The sequence below is a fragment of the Mytilus trossulus genome, chromosome 2 (assembly GCF_036588685.1).
Source record: "Mytilus trossulus isolate FHL-02 chromosome 2, PNRI_Mtr1.1.1.hap1, whole genome shotgun sequence".
Lineage (NCBI taxonomy): Eukaryota > Metazoa > Mollusca > Bivalvia > Mytilida > Mytilidae > Mytilus > Mytilus trossulus.
The window spans coordinates 84,238,148-84,254,387 of record NC_086374.1 but is presented as its reverse complement, the minus strand read 5'-3'; the positions used below and the strand labels follow the sequence as shown (position 1 = coordinate 84,254,387).

Genomic DNA, 16,240 nt, shown 5'->3' with positions numbered 1-16,240 from the left:
ACCATGTTTGTGAGTTCTGCATTTAGCAGTTTTATCAAAGTAAACGTTCTGATGAAGAAAAGTTGATTTCTATACTCAATCCATCAACACCATCACAAGTAAATAAATTGGGGTCCTACATCAAAAGGTCATTAGAACTGAGGACAGGGGACACTGGAATAGTTACTGTAAATGGATGATTGTGTATATATATATATATATATGTGAAATATAGTTATATTGTTTATTATTTTATATGTCACAAACTTAATGTTTAAAGTTTATTTAAGAATTGAATGCTTCTTTTTGTAAATTTATTGGGGTGTAAAAGCGTTGACCGAAGTACATTTTTTATGAAGCGCTTCATTCTAAAAATGTACGCACTTTTACAACCCTATAAATTTACAAAAAGAAGCATTCAATACTTATAATTACATTGTTTAGCTAGGATCATGAAAACACGATTTTTATCCAGTTTTAACTAATTTACCTGTGCACTTAATTGTGGGACCTCGTGTCATCATGCATGATAAATGTTATTGTCTCATGCAATTGTTTACGGAATAACATGTGATGTGCTGTTAGCCAATCAGAATAACGTATTATAATGAAACATACATCTAATGTAATTATATGGCAATAAATATTTGAATTTATACAAAATCGGAATCTTGCGACACCTTTGTAATTGATTTGATAAACTATCATGTTCATGTACATATTGATATATAGTCACATAAGAGTAACAGCTAATGGCGTAAACAAAATTCTCAAAATGCTGGACAAATCAAAAGCCATAGGGCCAGACATGGTACCAACTCGAATTCTAAAAGAGGCAGCGGACCAAATATAACCATGTATGACAAACATATTTAACCGGACATGTACCAGTAGACTGGAAGCTAACTAACATCACAGCTATCTACTAGAAAGGTGATCGTAAAAGCAGTCAACTACAGACCCTTATTTCTAACCTCTATATATATGCATAATAATGCTGTAAAACAATGGAATATATCATCTACCGCCATATTATGTACCAACATGTTAGTGGACTACCAACACGGTTTCAGACAACATCGCTCCTGTGAAACACAATTGATGAACACCATATAATCAGTGACACGATCTTTAGATATGAGAGAACAAATAGATATGCTTGCCGTATATTTTCAAAGGAATTTGGCACAGTCCCAAACCAGAGGCTATTGCAGAAAATGAGCTACTACGGTATCCGCGGGGATGTTCTTGGTTGGATAAACGCATGACCAAACGAAATGAACGAGTTTGTGTAGATGGTGAAAGCAGTGATATGAAAAGCAGTACGTTCCGGTATACCCCAGCGGACGGCCCTTGGACCCATTTGTTCCTGCTGTACAGCAACGACACAGGCGATTCTTTATCGCCAAGTATTAATCTACTATCGTTTGATGACGACTTTGTCTTGTACATAACCGTCCACAACTCATGGGCAAGACGCTGGCAGCTGACATTCCATCCAGCAAAATGTTTCAACCTTAGGGTGACCAGAAAATGCAACCTTGTTGTTCACAACTACCATATGATACCGTGAAACTGTTCAGCACGACCCATACCTCGGTTTATTATATATCAGATCATGAATTGGGACCACCATATATCAAAAGCAACATCAAAAGCTAACAGAGCACATGATGTAGTTTGGAATTTTAAGAGGGAACTTAAATAAGTGTCCACCAGATATAAAAGAGAGCGCATACAAAATATTACTTCGACCTCACCTTGAGAATACATTTGCAGTGTGTGACCCATATTAAAAGTGCCACATTAACCATCTCGAGATGCCGGGTACAACGAAGAGCTGCCCGATTCTCGGGAACCAGGAACTGTTACCAACATTCTACAAACACTTGGCTGGCCATCACTATAGCAACACGCATAAAAGGAGCCAGGCTATTACTTCTGTATAAGATCCGTTTTTCATGAACAATCTAAGCAAAGTTTGGCAATTTTGAATGACTCGTAACTTCAAAAATAGTACGGTGACCATACTTTTTATCATTGCTTAAAAACAAAAAAATAGAAGAAACATCATTTTGGCAAAATATAAGAAAATTCTGTCATTTTTTTTCTATACCCCTGCATTACCATAAAGGGGGATGCAATTATACAGTTATAGCCTTTTGTACATGTACATGTCGATATCAATCTTGAAAAGACCAAAAATAAATATTGATTGAGACCAAAGACCAATATTGATTTCTTTTGTCTTTTAAAACTCACAATGAGGAATACAAATCGAATTATGACCATTCTAATGTGTAGTTTGATGACCAAGTATAGCTATTGCATAATTAATATAGTTAAAGTTGAAGTTCAATAGTTTATTATATTCTCACCACATACATACAAGTATAAACACGATATGACATTTAACATATGTATTCAAGTATTCTGTTACAAGGCGAAATATTATACTCCTCGTTTTCATTTGGTAGTCAAACTTTCCTCAACCTTCATAACCGGACGGCCTTATTGGATGGATTGTTAGTTTGGTCTCGTTATGAAGATGCTTGAGATATTTGCCATTGAACGTTGATAAAAGCAACCAACAATCAATCAGTAAATGTGTTTGTATTTTACAATATAATTGGAATAACTGTTATCTCATTAATTAGATATATAAGAAGATGTGGTATGAGTGCTCGGTGCCCCTTTTGTGGTAAAAATTTGGTTGAATATATAGAGAATCGCTGAAGCATGCCTGGAGCCCCCTTTTATGTCGGTTAGTGCCCATCCCCCGTATAAAAAGTTCTGGATCCGCAACTGACACATATTAAGTGATGAAAAAAGAGAAAAACTAACAACACTTGTCTAAAAATGTGTATGAACATGTGGCTTAATAAATTTCTACGGAAACGAATTGAGAAGAAGATATGTGTATTACATGTATAAACAATATTTTCTAGAACTTTTTTTGTATCCTTTACTATGTTGTGTATTGACATTTCTCTATCTGCTTTCCAATTTCAGAATTTCAATATAAAATTTGGTATATTGTCAAACATATGTTTTTGTTGTTTTCATCTAAAACGAAATGAAGTATAACTCGAACTCTTAATCGAAACGCAAGTCGAACTCAAATATGAAACATCACTTCAAATCTAACTCGAATTTGAACAAACTAACAGGATGATTTGCGCTCCAGCCAATCCGCCAGTATGCTCCTAAATTTTAATTAAATAGCTTGTGACAAAATATTTTTAATACGATTTAATACTATCGTGGGAGTCATAATGACATTAATCTGGTTCGGATTATTACATAAAACGGATTATTCCACAAAAGAAGGACAAACCGGTTTTATTTTACACTCTAACATAAAAAGAAAATATAAGGTAAGCAAACACAGAACATCAAAGTATTTCGAGTCAACAGGTCAGGACTAAAAGGTAAGTGTAACAGTTTTATATATCAATACAGTCACGCCCTTTTACGGCCAATCGATCATACTGCAGGTACAACTGGTCAACTAATATATTGTATTGCAATGATATTTGGAAACACACCAATCTGAAGTACTACCGATACATGTAATAATATTTTTTGAAATTGCAATCGGGAACACTGTGTCACAGATACTATTGTTGCTGTCGTAATGATAGCCAAGTAAAAGGCGCTGTGCAAGTCAAATGTGCACGATTGTTTTACGCACCGACCATTCATCTACAGTGAGGATAAATGGGATTTTAAGAACTTTGATCGAAAACTAACTAGGTTTTTTTTCAATAACTTACAGAATTATGTTTAGCACAATGGATTTATTTTCCCACTGACTTACATGGAAAGAAAAATATTTTTCACTTCACTACTAAACAAAAATTGTGTTTTCGAGAAAAAAAAAGGATAAAACAATTTCTCATGATAATAATGTTTGTTTAATCGAATAAATTATTTTTATTTTTGATAAATAAAAAAACCCCACTAAAATATGAAAAAAAACCATCCGCTACTATGTTGGGTCCTTTTGATTCTACTGCTATTCACATGTTTCGGTAATACATCTCAGTTCTTTCAATATTTGGCTTTGAGTCTGGTGAAGGTAAATGCAAAAAAACAAGCGTATAAAATTTACAAAGTTGTATCTTATTTTTTTCTTGAAAGACCTGTAAAAGCTACGAAAATTGTATTACAGGATCGAAATGCATAGGTAAAAAAAATGTTAAAAAGTGACACAATGCAGTTTGTTAATTTGCAATGAAAAAAACCCCCAGCCAAACAGATTAAATAAGATACTACACACCCTATTAAAATGTATAAATAAGTATAGTACCATGCCATTATATTACCCATATTGTCAGATATTGTATGCAACTTTTGATGAATTCCTTTACAAGCCTTAATGTCCCACTGTTCATTCAGGTTGGTGGGGTGTGTTTTTCTCTCTGTTAGAACAGACATTTTGTTAACTAACTTTAAACAAGATCTGAAAACTATTATATTTCTTAATCAATATTTTTTTAATTTATTTTAAACAAATTTTCAACTATTTTCAATTATTTTATTCATTTCCCCTCGAAAACAAATTGTTTTTCTAGAAATGTAGAATGAAACAATTTATGTTAAAAAAGAATATGGCCGAACAAAAGATCATAGATGGGCGGTTCCTTATTTAATGCCATGTTTTCTTAAATATTTAATTTACCACAATGGTTTTATATTTAAATCATTAACTTTAAATCCATTGACTGTACAATACATACGAACTACATAACCAGATTATAACTTAGAAATATAAATAATTCGTTATGAAAATAACCAGAAATAGGTTAAATTGCGATAGTGCTACTTTGGAAGTACCTATAAGGTTCGTTCATATAACATGTAGAATGCACACGTTAAACACTATACATATGCATATCAACGCGTGTATATGACAAAATATATACTTTTTGTAATCAATTTCATAGGGGTAGATATTCGAGGTTTTTCAATACACTTATACTCTTATGTTACTACTGAAGCGTTAAAAGACATGTGAAAAATAAAATAACACTTGAAGTCGGCAAACAATGTTAACATGGTTAAGGCCGTCTCATAGTTATGTAAACATGTATAATAGAATGCGTTCTTTTGTGCCTATGTATGAAACAAACCTGTCTGAGCACTGGGTGATTATAACACTGTATTATGTTTGAATCATTATTCAAAATATATCCCTTACAATACATATCACCGTACCTTATAAGTTTTGTAAGGGACTGTTGACATGAACTAGTATATGAACAACTTCTCCATTCTGTGATGGACACTATTCAATTAAAGTTCTTACTTCAAAGCTAAACATGTTTAACCCAGCCACATTATATACGTGCCTGTCAGGAACCTGCAGGAAAATTGGATGGAACATTGCTCTGTGGCTTTACACTCAAGATTAGTGTACAATACACTTTGTTTTTATTAAAATCCTTCAGTTAAAATCACATTTCTACACTATATTTAGGATAAATTTATATTTATATGGAACAATATATACATATACATGTATATACAACCTATATCCCTTTTATAATTTATGTCAAAGTAGTATGCTATTTGAAGTCGGATATATAACTGCAAACGAGCATATCGAACAAATTAAAAAAATACGCACATTGACGAAGATGGCGATAGTTAATAACGTCCAGTGACAAATTTTGAACATCTGACAAGAACACGTTAATATCATATAAATATTGTATTTTGTTTGTAGCTGAAATTAATATACGGTCTTCAATTATGTTTTGCTTTAGGCTTCAGGGTTTTCTTTTGCGATAAAGTTATGGTATGAATATAAAACATGCTTAGTACTAGACCGAGACGCTCAGCAGGATTGTTTAACGTTCCAGTACACAATAATACTGTTACAAATGATTAATACCCAGTTTATTATTGTCAATGCTTATTTAAACTTTCACTTGAGAGCTCTTATTCAAAATTTCACGCTTTCACATTGAAGAAACAACTTTTACCCCAGCGCCGTACTTTGGTAGTCCACTGGGGATCAATAGTTTGTTCAAATGAACTTTCTAAAGTAAACATAGGAGTGAGAATAAAACAGTTTGACTCGAGGTCATGGTATTTAAATGTGCTAATTAGGCTGAAAATATATAAGAGAATATGATCATTTAAAATGATTCACATGCCAATTAAAATTGTTACAAGTCTGAATATACTAAAGAAGGACGGTCTAACCATGGAGGTATTATATAATACTACCACATCCATACTTAAATGCCTTCCAATGATTTTAATCCGGGTACATCTATGATGAGTTTATCATTGGCCTCTAAACAGACAAAATGGTGAAAATATCTTTGTTTACATCTTAGTCATTTGATCTCTGGTGTATAGATGTCGCATTTGCATTCACTCATACATCAACTTATTTTTATGTTTGTTAAGTAGAGGCTAGAAGAGTTCCGAGGAAGCATAGTGTCAGTTCCAAAACAAAAGAGTTGAAATCATTGTTTTAGAAATATACTTAATAGAAAGGAAATTAAAGCTAATATACACAGAGGCATGCATATATATGAGTACACAAACAAGACCATTTGAATCTTTACATGATTGTTTTTAGAACTTTCGTTTTAATTTTTTTGCTTAAAAAAAAAGAGATTGCAAGATTTCAGTTTTCAATTAAAAATAATTTAAAAGTTACTTCAAATATACGAATATCAACAAAATATAAATGTCTAACCATACTTCGCACAGAGTCTACACATAGAGTGAGTAAATGTACCTTAAACCCCAAAATGGCATAAACATACAAATATAACTATAGACAACTTTTGATAAGATTCCTGATCAAAAGACTACTTCCAGAAGTTGCAATAACTTATTTCCCAATCCACTATAAATAAATATGTTTAAACTAATACAGGACACAAAGAAACACTCAGTCTTTTGTCAAACTTCAAACTAGTGAATACATGTTAATCCTTTAGTGAGTTACAGAGGCAAATGATTTAACAACAACGTTATGTAATTTTAACAATTTATCAATGTTTTATTTTGTATATTTGCAGGGTCATGGCTGTTAACTACATTCTCATTGCCTTGCTAATTGTTCCAGTGGTATCTCAAGGTAATACATTATCCCCTTAGATAGTTTCTACCATTTAAAGATAAATTATGTACGAATACCTTTATTAGTATAAACGATTAAGTTGTGATAATAAAACAGTTTGTCTGAGGGTCATAGCATTGAGATGAGATAATTAGGCGGAAAATCAACGGAGGCCAAAGTTTGAACGTCTACAATGTAAAAGATTATCAGTAAGTGTTGTTATATTACCTGATCAATCCAACCCGAATACTGAGAATATTTTACTTGCTTTATTTTATTTTATTTTACTTTTATAAGATAAGATAACATAAATTTTATTTCCAATATAGGACCCATTATGGGCATAATCAGCACAGTCTATTAAAAGAGCTTCACCGCGTGCAGGATGATGCGACCGCATTTTTGAAAGGCTAATACTTGTCGCTTTGCAGTTAAAAAAAAGTTAACCCCAAAATTAGACTAATAAGATAAATAAAAACAAAATTACAAAAATAATAGAAAACGACTGCTACAATGTATCTTGTTCTATTGCAGTGCCACCTGGTGCACCGGTAATCACTGGACCACAGGTTATTGTCAAGGGTGACTCTGTCACTCTGACCTGTACTGTAACTGGAGGTGCTCCTACACCAACTGTCAATTGGTTAAGAGACAGCGTAGTAATCGATTCCACCTCAATAACGTCTGGAAATACAGTAACAAACACGTATTCATTTACCGCTTCTGATGCTGAACATCTGGCAGTTTACGAATGTCAATCTGAAAATGGTGTTTTACAAAATCCATTGTCCAGAACTAAATTCGTCGAAGTCTACAGTAAGTATAAATGTTTGATTTTCACATGATTTTCACCAGTAATTCAACAATCATTTCCAAAATAATAAATGTAATGATCATTAACATTTTATATGAAAGCATTATGCATTTCAACAGCTTTTTGGTATAGCAGCAAATATATTGACAGGATATAAACTCCTTTTGAATTTTGTTTACACCATACTAAAGTCCACGTTTGAATCAATGATAACAAGGTTACGTATACTATTTACCAAGTATATCAGAATTTTCCAAACTACAGCTATTGAACACTAAAATTGCTGGTATAATATTCGATACAAACTGTAACAATGAAGTTGAATAGAGTCAGACTACATTTATATTATTTTGTTTTAAGGAGCCCCAACGCCACCACGTTTGACTGGACCAACATCAGTGGTCCCAGGAACATCAACAACATGGACCTGTACTTCAGAAGGAGGCTACCCGATACAGACAATGACAATGAGAATGGGAAACACACAGTTCTCCACAAGTCAGTTCACAACAACTACACAATTTGTAACCAGTACTCAATCCTATACTGTAGTCGGTACTCTGAGGTTTCCACCTACAACAGCTAATGATGGACAGACACTTTACTGTGATGTTCTACACGCAGAATCAAGCAGCACACCACAAACAGTCAGCTTACCATTGAGCGTCAGATGTAAGTATCATCAGACTATTACACTTACCATTGAGCGTCAGATGTTACTACCATCAGACTAGTACATTTACCATTGAGCGTCAGATATTACTACCATCAGACTAGTACATTTACCATTGAGCGTCAGATGTTACTACCATCAGACTAGTACATTTGCCATTGAGCGTCAGATGTAAGTATCATCAGACTAGTACATTTACCATTGAGCGTCAGATATAAGTAGCATCAGACTAGTACATTTACCAAATAACACAATATGAAGCATAATTATATTTGAAAGCTGTACCATTGAGCGTCAGATGTTAGTATCATCAGATTTTCAATTAAAGCAATTAGTCAGCATATCGTAGAAAGCGTACCATTGTGTGCTTGATACATGACATACAATATAACATTGCACGTAACAAGTATACATGAAAAACAGACGTTAGCTTAATACCAGTACACTGTCCAAGTTAAGGGGAGAGGTTTGGGATCCCGCTAATTCCATTGGAATATTAAGAAATTGTCGGCATACTTGATCTCCGAAGCGAATATAAACTTTATTCAACATGCATAGATTTTCATTAGCCCATTTGATCGATAGAAAAATTACAAGAAAGCGAAATATGAATTGGGGTCAAATTACCTCTAGAACACGGTTACAATTAGCTTTATTTCGCGCAGTTACACGTACTTATATTATATTTCAGCTCCATTGTCGGTGACAGCCCCTCGTACGTTCTATAATCCTGATGAGACAGAGACCGTTACACTGGCATGTGTAGTAACTAACGGCAATCCCACTCAAATCAGATGGTACAAAAGTACTCAGCGACTAACTGTTACTGGTAGATACTCTGGAAGTACTACCTCTAGTCCATCATTGACCATATCCGGTGTCGTAATGAGTGATGCTGGTACCTATGTATGTGAAGCTACAGATGGTAGTGCTACCGTTAGAACCAACAACATCCAGTTATCTCCAATAGGTATGTATCTTCCAGGTGTCTCCATAAGAATATTATATGTTTTTTTTTGGTCTATTTAGTTAAGGCTTGGAGAAATATTCAATTTTAAGTTGTTTTACTCTGTGTATAATGTTCATTTATACCCGATGCTTTGTTTTTTTGCCTTTAATATTACTTTTGTCTGTTTGATAATGACAAAGTTCTCTTTGTTATTTCTAGTGACGAAGTTATCTTTAATATTGGTAGTGACGAAGTTATTTTTGTTATTGTTATTGACGAAGTTATCCTATGGTAGTGATGAAGTTATCGTATTGGTAGACCTTGGTAGTGACGGAGTTACCTTTGTTATTGATAGTGACGAAGTTAGTTTTGTTATTGATAGTGACGAAGTTATCTTTTTTATTTGAAGTGGCGAAGTTAATAATAATATCTTTGATATTGTTATTGACGAAGTTAATTTTGTTATTGTTAGTGACGAAGTTATCTTTGTTATTGGTAGTGACGAACTTATCTTTGTTATTGGTAGTGACGAAGTTTTCTTTGTTATTGGTAGTGACGAAGTTATTTTTGTTATTGTTAGTGACGAAGTTATCTTTTATATTGATAGTGACGAAGTCACTTTATTATTGATAGTGACGAAGTCGTCTTTATTATTGATAGTGACGAAGTCATATTTTTTATTGGAAGTGGCGAAGTTAATAATAATATCTTTGATATTGTTAGTGACGAAGTTAATTTTGTTATTGTTAGTGACAAAGTTATCTTATTGGTAGTGGCGAAGTTATCTTTATTATTGGTAGTGACGAACTTATCTTATTGGTAGTGATGAAGTTATCTTTTTTTATTGGTAGTGACGAAGTTATCTTTATTATTGTTAGTGACGAAGTCATCTTTATTATTGGTTGTGACGAAATTATCTATATTATTGGTAGTGACGAAGTTAACTTTGTTATTGCTAGTGGCTTCTTCTTTGATATAGTAGTTAAACTCAGCTATGAGTACTCAATACTTGAAGACGAAGTTGCTTTTGATGTTGATCATGTTGATAATTGACGAAGTTATATTTATATTAATCGTAGTGACGAAGTTACCACTTTTTTGTCGATATGATAAACGAAAGGTCATTTATTTATAATGAATATGATTGTATATTGATTTCAAGTACTTTTGTTTCATTGAACTTTAAACGATACTATAAAGAATCAAAGTCACAGCCATCACGTGACAATTAAAGTTTGAACTATTTTAAAACGATTTTGAAAATGGCAACAACAACGTGAAATGGTTGTAACTTTAACATGAAATATATCTTTATTTTTTGTTTTATTAGAAAGATCTGCAACAGAGTATGATATTATTACGTCCATCCTTAATGGTTACAACAGACTTGTCAGACCCATCGATCCTGTTAACAACGTAACACACTCTCTCATTCCAAAAGAAACCATCGAATTTGTAAGTATATTTCACTTCACCCGTTTTTATGATATTTGAAAAAAAAAATTAAAAACAACATAAGAAAGTAAAAGAATTTTGCATGCAAAGAATTTTGTGCTTCTGAGTTTTCACTTTTGTATACCTATTGCAGATCATACGTCTTTGGTTTTGCTTATTCGATTTTTATTTTTCTAGCAAGACTAAAGTGTTCGGGCCTATTTGGTGTGAACATTTCCTAATGGAATGAAATGTTATCCACCCAACTTCCGTTTACCCTTTATAGACCTTCGGGTTTGTTGTAGTACTATTATTGTTTTATATTTTAGAAAAGTGACATCTAGTTCAAACACACTTCAAGTTTAGTCCATTACAAGCACACGACTTGCATTATATTTCTGTTAAAAAATACCTTAGTTTTGAAATGTTCAGATCTGAATTTAAAATTAAAATGGTGATAATTATGACAAGTTTTTAAAATATGATCATACACTATCTTTCGTATATTATTGCATGATTAATTTACTTTCAAAACCAGGATCCCAAAACATTGCGCTTTAAAGCCATGCAGTGCATTTCATGGAACGACCCAAGACTGTCATGGCCCCGAGGACAACCAAGGGTTAGCTTACCGTCATCTGTGATCTGGTTACCAGATATTGTTATGTTAGGACAGTAAGTATAAGTTATTAAGTACAAGACATTGTAACGTGGGACGGTCATTTTTGTTTATCTTGAATGTTCATGTAGAACAGTATTCCAATTAATTTGACGCATTGAAAGGATATTTTAAATATTTTTCTGTGACGCTTAAAGACGTCATACTTATTTGGACTCGTAGAACATAACCTTCTAAGCGTTTGGGAGCACACGAGATTATCTTGGTGTTCGATGGGGTTCAGTTCCCAAATTTGTAGTTTTATAATTAGTGTTTTTTTTGTTTGTGTTTTATTTGTAAATTTGTTATTTTACATGGCGTTATCAGTTTGACTTATGAGATTGAAATATTCATTAAAATAACAGCTTTGATAAGATAAAACAAATATATAGCTTATAAGTTCAGGAAAATATTTTAACAATCTGTGTAGGTACAAAATAAAGCTATCATTTTTTTAATATTTCGTATCCTCCACAATTATTTGTTTTTGCACACTTAAATGTAGGTGTTTTATTTAGATAGATCTTTGGTTTAAATTCTGATATACATTCCTTTCTTTGCAGGGAAATGATGCACGATTTTGAAGCAAAAGCGATCGTCATGAAAAACGGAGACGTGACGTATTGCCCACAGGGAGGAATCAAGTCAACAAATTGTGAAGAAAAGTCCGGCTCAGTTTGGGAATGCAACTTCAAATTCCTGTCATGGTCTTACGATAAAGTCATGTTGGACATTCATTTCCCATCTGTCCTAACTAGACCATCCATCGATATGTCCATCTACTATGAACATGATGAGTATGAAATCGTAAGTCAGTGCCCAGTACGACGTGAGATGAGCTATCCCTGCCGAGTAGGTACATACCCAGAACTGACCTACACATTTGTCATCAGACGTCGTAGATCCTTCTGTAGAAACCTCAACGCAAGCCCAACATGTAATTAGATGTTGAAGCTAGATTACAGAGGTTACACAGTGAAACCAGACTTGTAAACCAAATTAAAAACTAAATTTTAGCAGCATGTTTTCGATATTTATTATCACCAATGATCGATAATAGAAAAGTTATTATATTAAAAGTCATCTATATAAGTTAGGAAAGTGCAGATAGTTCATTTGTCGGAAATTGATTCCTTTCATAGGTTTGCAAATTTGATTAATGTATTAGACAATAATATCTTAATCTAGTTCTTTATTAGCTTATAGTGAATTATATTTATAAAATCATATAGTTTATATTTCAATATAATCATATTTCTGCCAAATAATGTTGACCTCAATTTGATGTAATTTCCCATCATACTTATATACATATATTGAAGAAATGTTTTTGTTTTATAAAGCATGAAATTAAAGATCATATAACATCAGAGTTTGCGTATTTTCTTTTATTTATGTAAAATGTAGGGGGGGGGGGGGTGAATGTTAAAACACGCCTAAACGGCGAAGGGTTCATAATGTTGATTTTTCCCATAATAATTTGACTTATTTGAAAGGGAAACTTATACAATAGATAGAAGAAGATGTGGTTTGAATGCCAATGAGATATCTCTCCATCCAAGTCACAATCTGTAGAAAGTAAAATAAATATTAGGTGAAAGCACCTCTTCAATCCGGAGTATTGGTTCACACCAAACAGCAAATTATAAAGGGTTCAAAAACGACTAGTGTAAAACAACTCTAAAAGGAAAACCAACAGTGTAATATGAACAACAGGTTCCTGACTGAAGACTAATGCAAACAAAAACAGGGGTTTAAATGGTTCAACAGGCACCAACATTAATCCTTACCTGAAATGGCAGTATAACATTACAATGTAGAAAGACACTATACAATATCAATTATGATGGATTAACTCAATCAAAAAGACATATTGACAAAAATGAATAAACACATGCTGAATTAGATCTATGACACAATAAAATACAATTTTGAATAAAAAACGGGGAGATGTAAAAAATATGTCAAAAAGACAACTATAGTCTTGGAGACTTGGACAAAATGGCGTTAAGAGACTTCAAATAAAAGAAATATATTTTGGCTTACTAACACTATGTTAGAAACTATTTAGTGTTTAATGTTGGCGGCCAGACATTGCATATCGGCAAACATAAACGATTGATGATTGTTGTTTAACGTCCAGTAGCAGCCTTAACATACACGTCAAGAACGACAAACACATAAAAAGAAAGAACAAATAAATATGTTGAATAAAAGATACTTCTGTTTAAAGTTAATACCTTTTAAAGTTAATAATTTAAAAGTTATTTAATTTGCTGCTGGTACTTTATGGAACAGCCGTCCAAACCATTTCAGGACTGAAAATAGTTTTTCACATTTTAAAATATAAAAAAGAAGATGTGGTATGATTGTCAATAAGAAAACTATCCACAAAAGACCAAAAGGACACAAACATTAACAATTATAGGTCATCGTACGGCCTTCAACAATGAGCAGAGCCCATACCGCATATAGTAAGTTATAAAAGGCCCCGATAAGACAATGTAAAACAATTCAAACGAGAAAACGAACGGCCTTATTTATGTACAAAAATGAACGAAAAACAAATATGTAACACATAAACAAACGACAACCACTGAATTACAGGCTCCTGACTTGGGACAGGCACATACATAAATAATGTGGCGGGGTTAAACATGTTAGCGGGATCCCAACCCTCCCCCTAACCTGGGACAGTGGTATAACAGTACAACATAAGAACGAACTATAAAAATCAGTTGAAAAAGGCTTAACTCATCAGATAGACAAAACATAAAAGTGACGTAGCCGGGTACTTATACATCCAGACACAAAAAGACACAATGAACAGATCTGAGAGTACTCGCAGTTATCTGACAGCTAGTTCAAAACCATTAACAACTAATAAAAAAATCATGCCTCTAAGACTAAGCAATCAATCCGTACACATCCAACATACAGCGGATTTAGTGTAAAGACGTCATAAACAGCCAGAGAAAAAAACATGACCTTGTGCAATGCCAAGTTACAGGTATCGACAGATTGTAGATCCATGAAAATGTATATGTATATAACATACTAGTTATAGTCTTGTTCAGTCCTGGAACGGTTTGGAATGTCGCTCTTCTGCTTACAGATAATTCTTGAGCTGCTTATAATTAATGTTGCTCTGGTCTAGCACGTTTTTACTTCATTCTATAATGTGTTGCTTATTTTTATTGCATTCTATGTATGTGAGATTTCAACTTTGTATTACAGGTTATTTCAAATGTCAAATTGGACTGTTTTTTGTTATTTATAATTATGCTTTCATATTCGGTGAAAAGCTCCTTAGAGATTGTGTTGCCTATTTGTACTTAAGCCGAATCAAAATAAAGTTTTCTTGTGTTATCTTATCTAAAGCTGACTGTGTGGTATGGGCTTTACTCATTGTTGAAGGCCATGCGGTGACCTATAGTTATTAATTTCGATGTCATCGATCTCTTGGGGAGAGTTGTCTCATTGACAATCATGCCACATCTTATTTTGTATACTTATTATTTTTTTGTGCATCAGAAACGACCATATTTATTTTCATCCAGAACTGATAAAAACATGTGTATTTTATGGATACTTTCAAATTTTGTCGAACAGTTATTACTTAACTACCATGTCACATAAAATATTAGGTTCATGAAAGCAATTATAGCCCTTCAACATGCAAACAACAAAAAAACATAACGGCTGTTACGGGGCGCCGAATGGGACTCTTGTGGTTTTGTACTCAAAATTCAATTTTGTACGGACAAAAGTGACTTTTGTTCAACAAAAATGAGTTCAGTTTAACAAAATTTGTATCATACTACAAATTTGAAATTTTGTCATACTACAAATTTGAAATTTTGTCATACAAAATTATCTATCAGCGGACAAAAGACACTTTTGTCATGACAAAATTCATTTTTATTACACAGACTTGACTTTTGTTACCTAATTTGAAAATTGAGCGACAAAAGTCAATTTTGTATTTAAATTAGTTTAGTTTGGTTTCTGTGAACTAATTTGCATACAAAATCGACTTTTGTTACACAAAATTGACTTTTGTTACACAAAATTGACTTTTGTTACACAAAAATTACTTTTGTTACACAAAAATTACTTTTGTTACACAAAAATTACTTTTGTTACACAAAATTGCCTTTTGTTACACAAAATTGACTTTTGTCTCAACAAAATTGACAAAATTGACTTTTGTCTCAACAAAATTAACAAAATTGAATTTTGTCTCAACAAAATTGACAAAATTGAATTTTGTCTCAACAAAATTGACAAAATTGAATTTTGTCTCAACAAAATTAACAAAATTGAATTTTGTCTCAACAAAATTGACAAAATTGAATTTTGTCTCAACAAAATTGACAAAATTGAATTTTGTCTCAACAAAATTGACAAAATTGAATTTTGTCTCAACAAAATTAACAAAATTGAATTTTGTCTCAACAAAATTGATTTTTGTCTCACGAAAGTCAATTTTGTCTCACGAAAGTCAATTTTGTCTCATAAAAGTCAATTTTGTTGTTACAAAATTGACTTTTGTCTCTACAAAATTGACTTTTGTCTCAACAAAATTGACAAAATTGACTTTTGTCTCAACAAAATTGACAAAATTGACTTTTGTCTCAACAAAA

At 32.6% G+C, this 16,240-nt stretch overlaps 1 protein-coding gene across 1 annotated transcript; it reads left to right on the top strand.

Annotated features, from left to right (window-relative positions):
* The first annotated feature begins 3,326 nt into the window (after positions 1 to 3,326).
* On the top strand, positions 3,327 to 12,966 carry LOC134708193 (cell adhesion molecule 2-like). Its single transcript, XM_063568529.1, has 8 exons — positions 3,327 to 3,410; positions 7,026 to 7,084; positions 7,601 to 7,882; positions 8,241 to 8,552; positions 9,245 to 9,523; positions 10,833 to 10,957; positions 11,475 to 11,611; positions 12,158 to 12,966. Exons 2-8 carry the CDS (start codon positions 7,030 to 7,032, stop codon positions 12,537 to 12,539), a joined length of 1,572 nt encoding a protein of 523 aa, XP_063424599.1. The 5' UTR covers positions 3,327 to 3,410; positions 7,026 to 7,029; the 3' UTR covers positions 12,540 to 12,966.
* Positions 12,967 to 16,240: the final 3,274 nt, after the last annotated feature.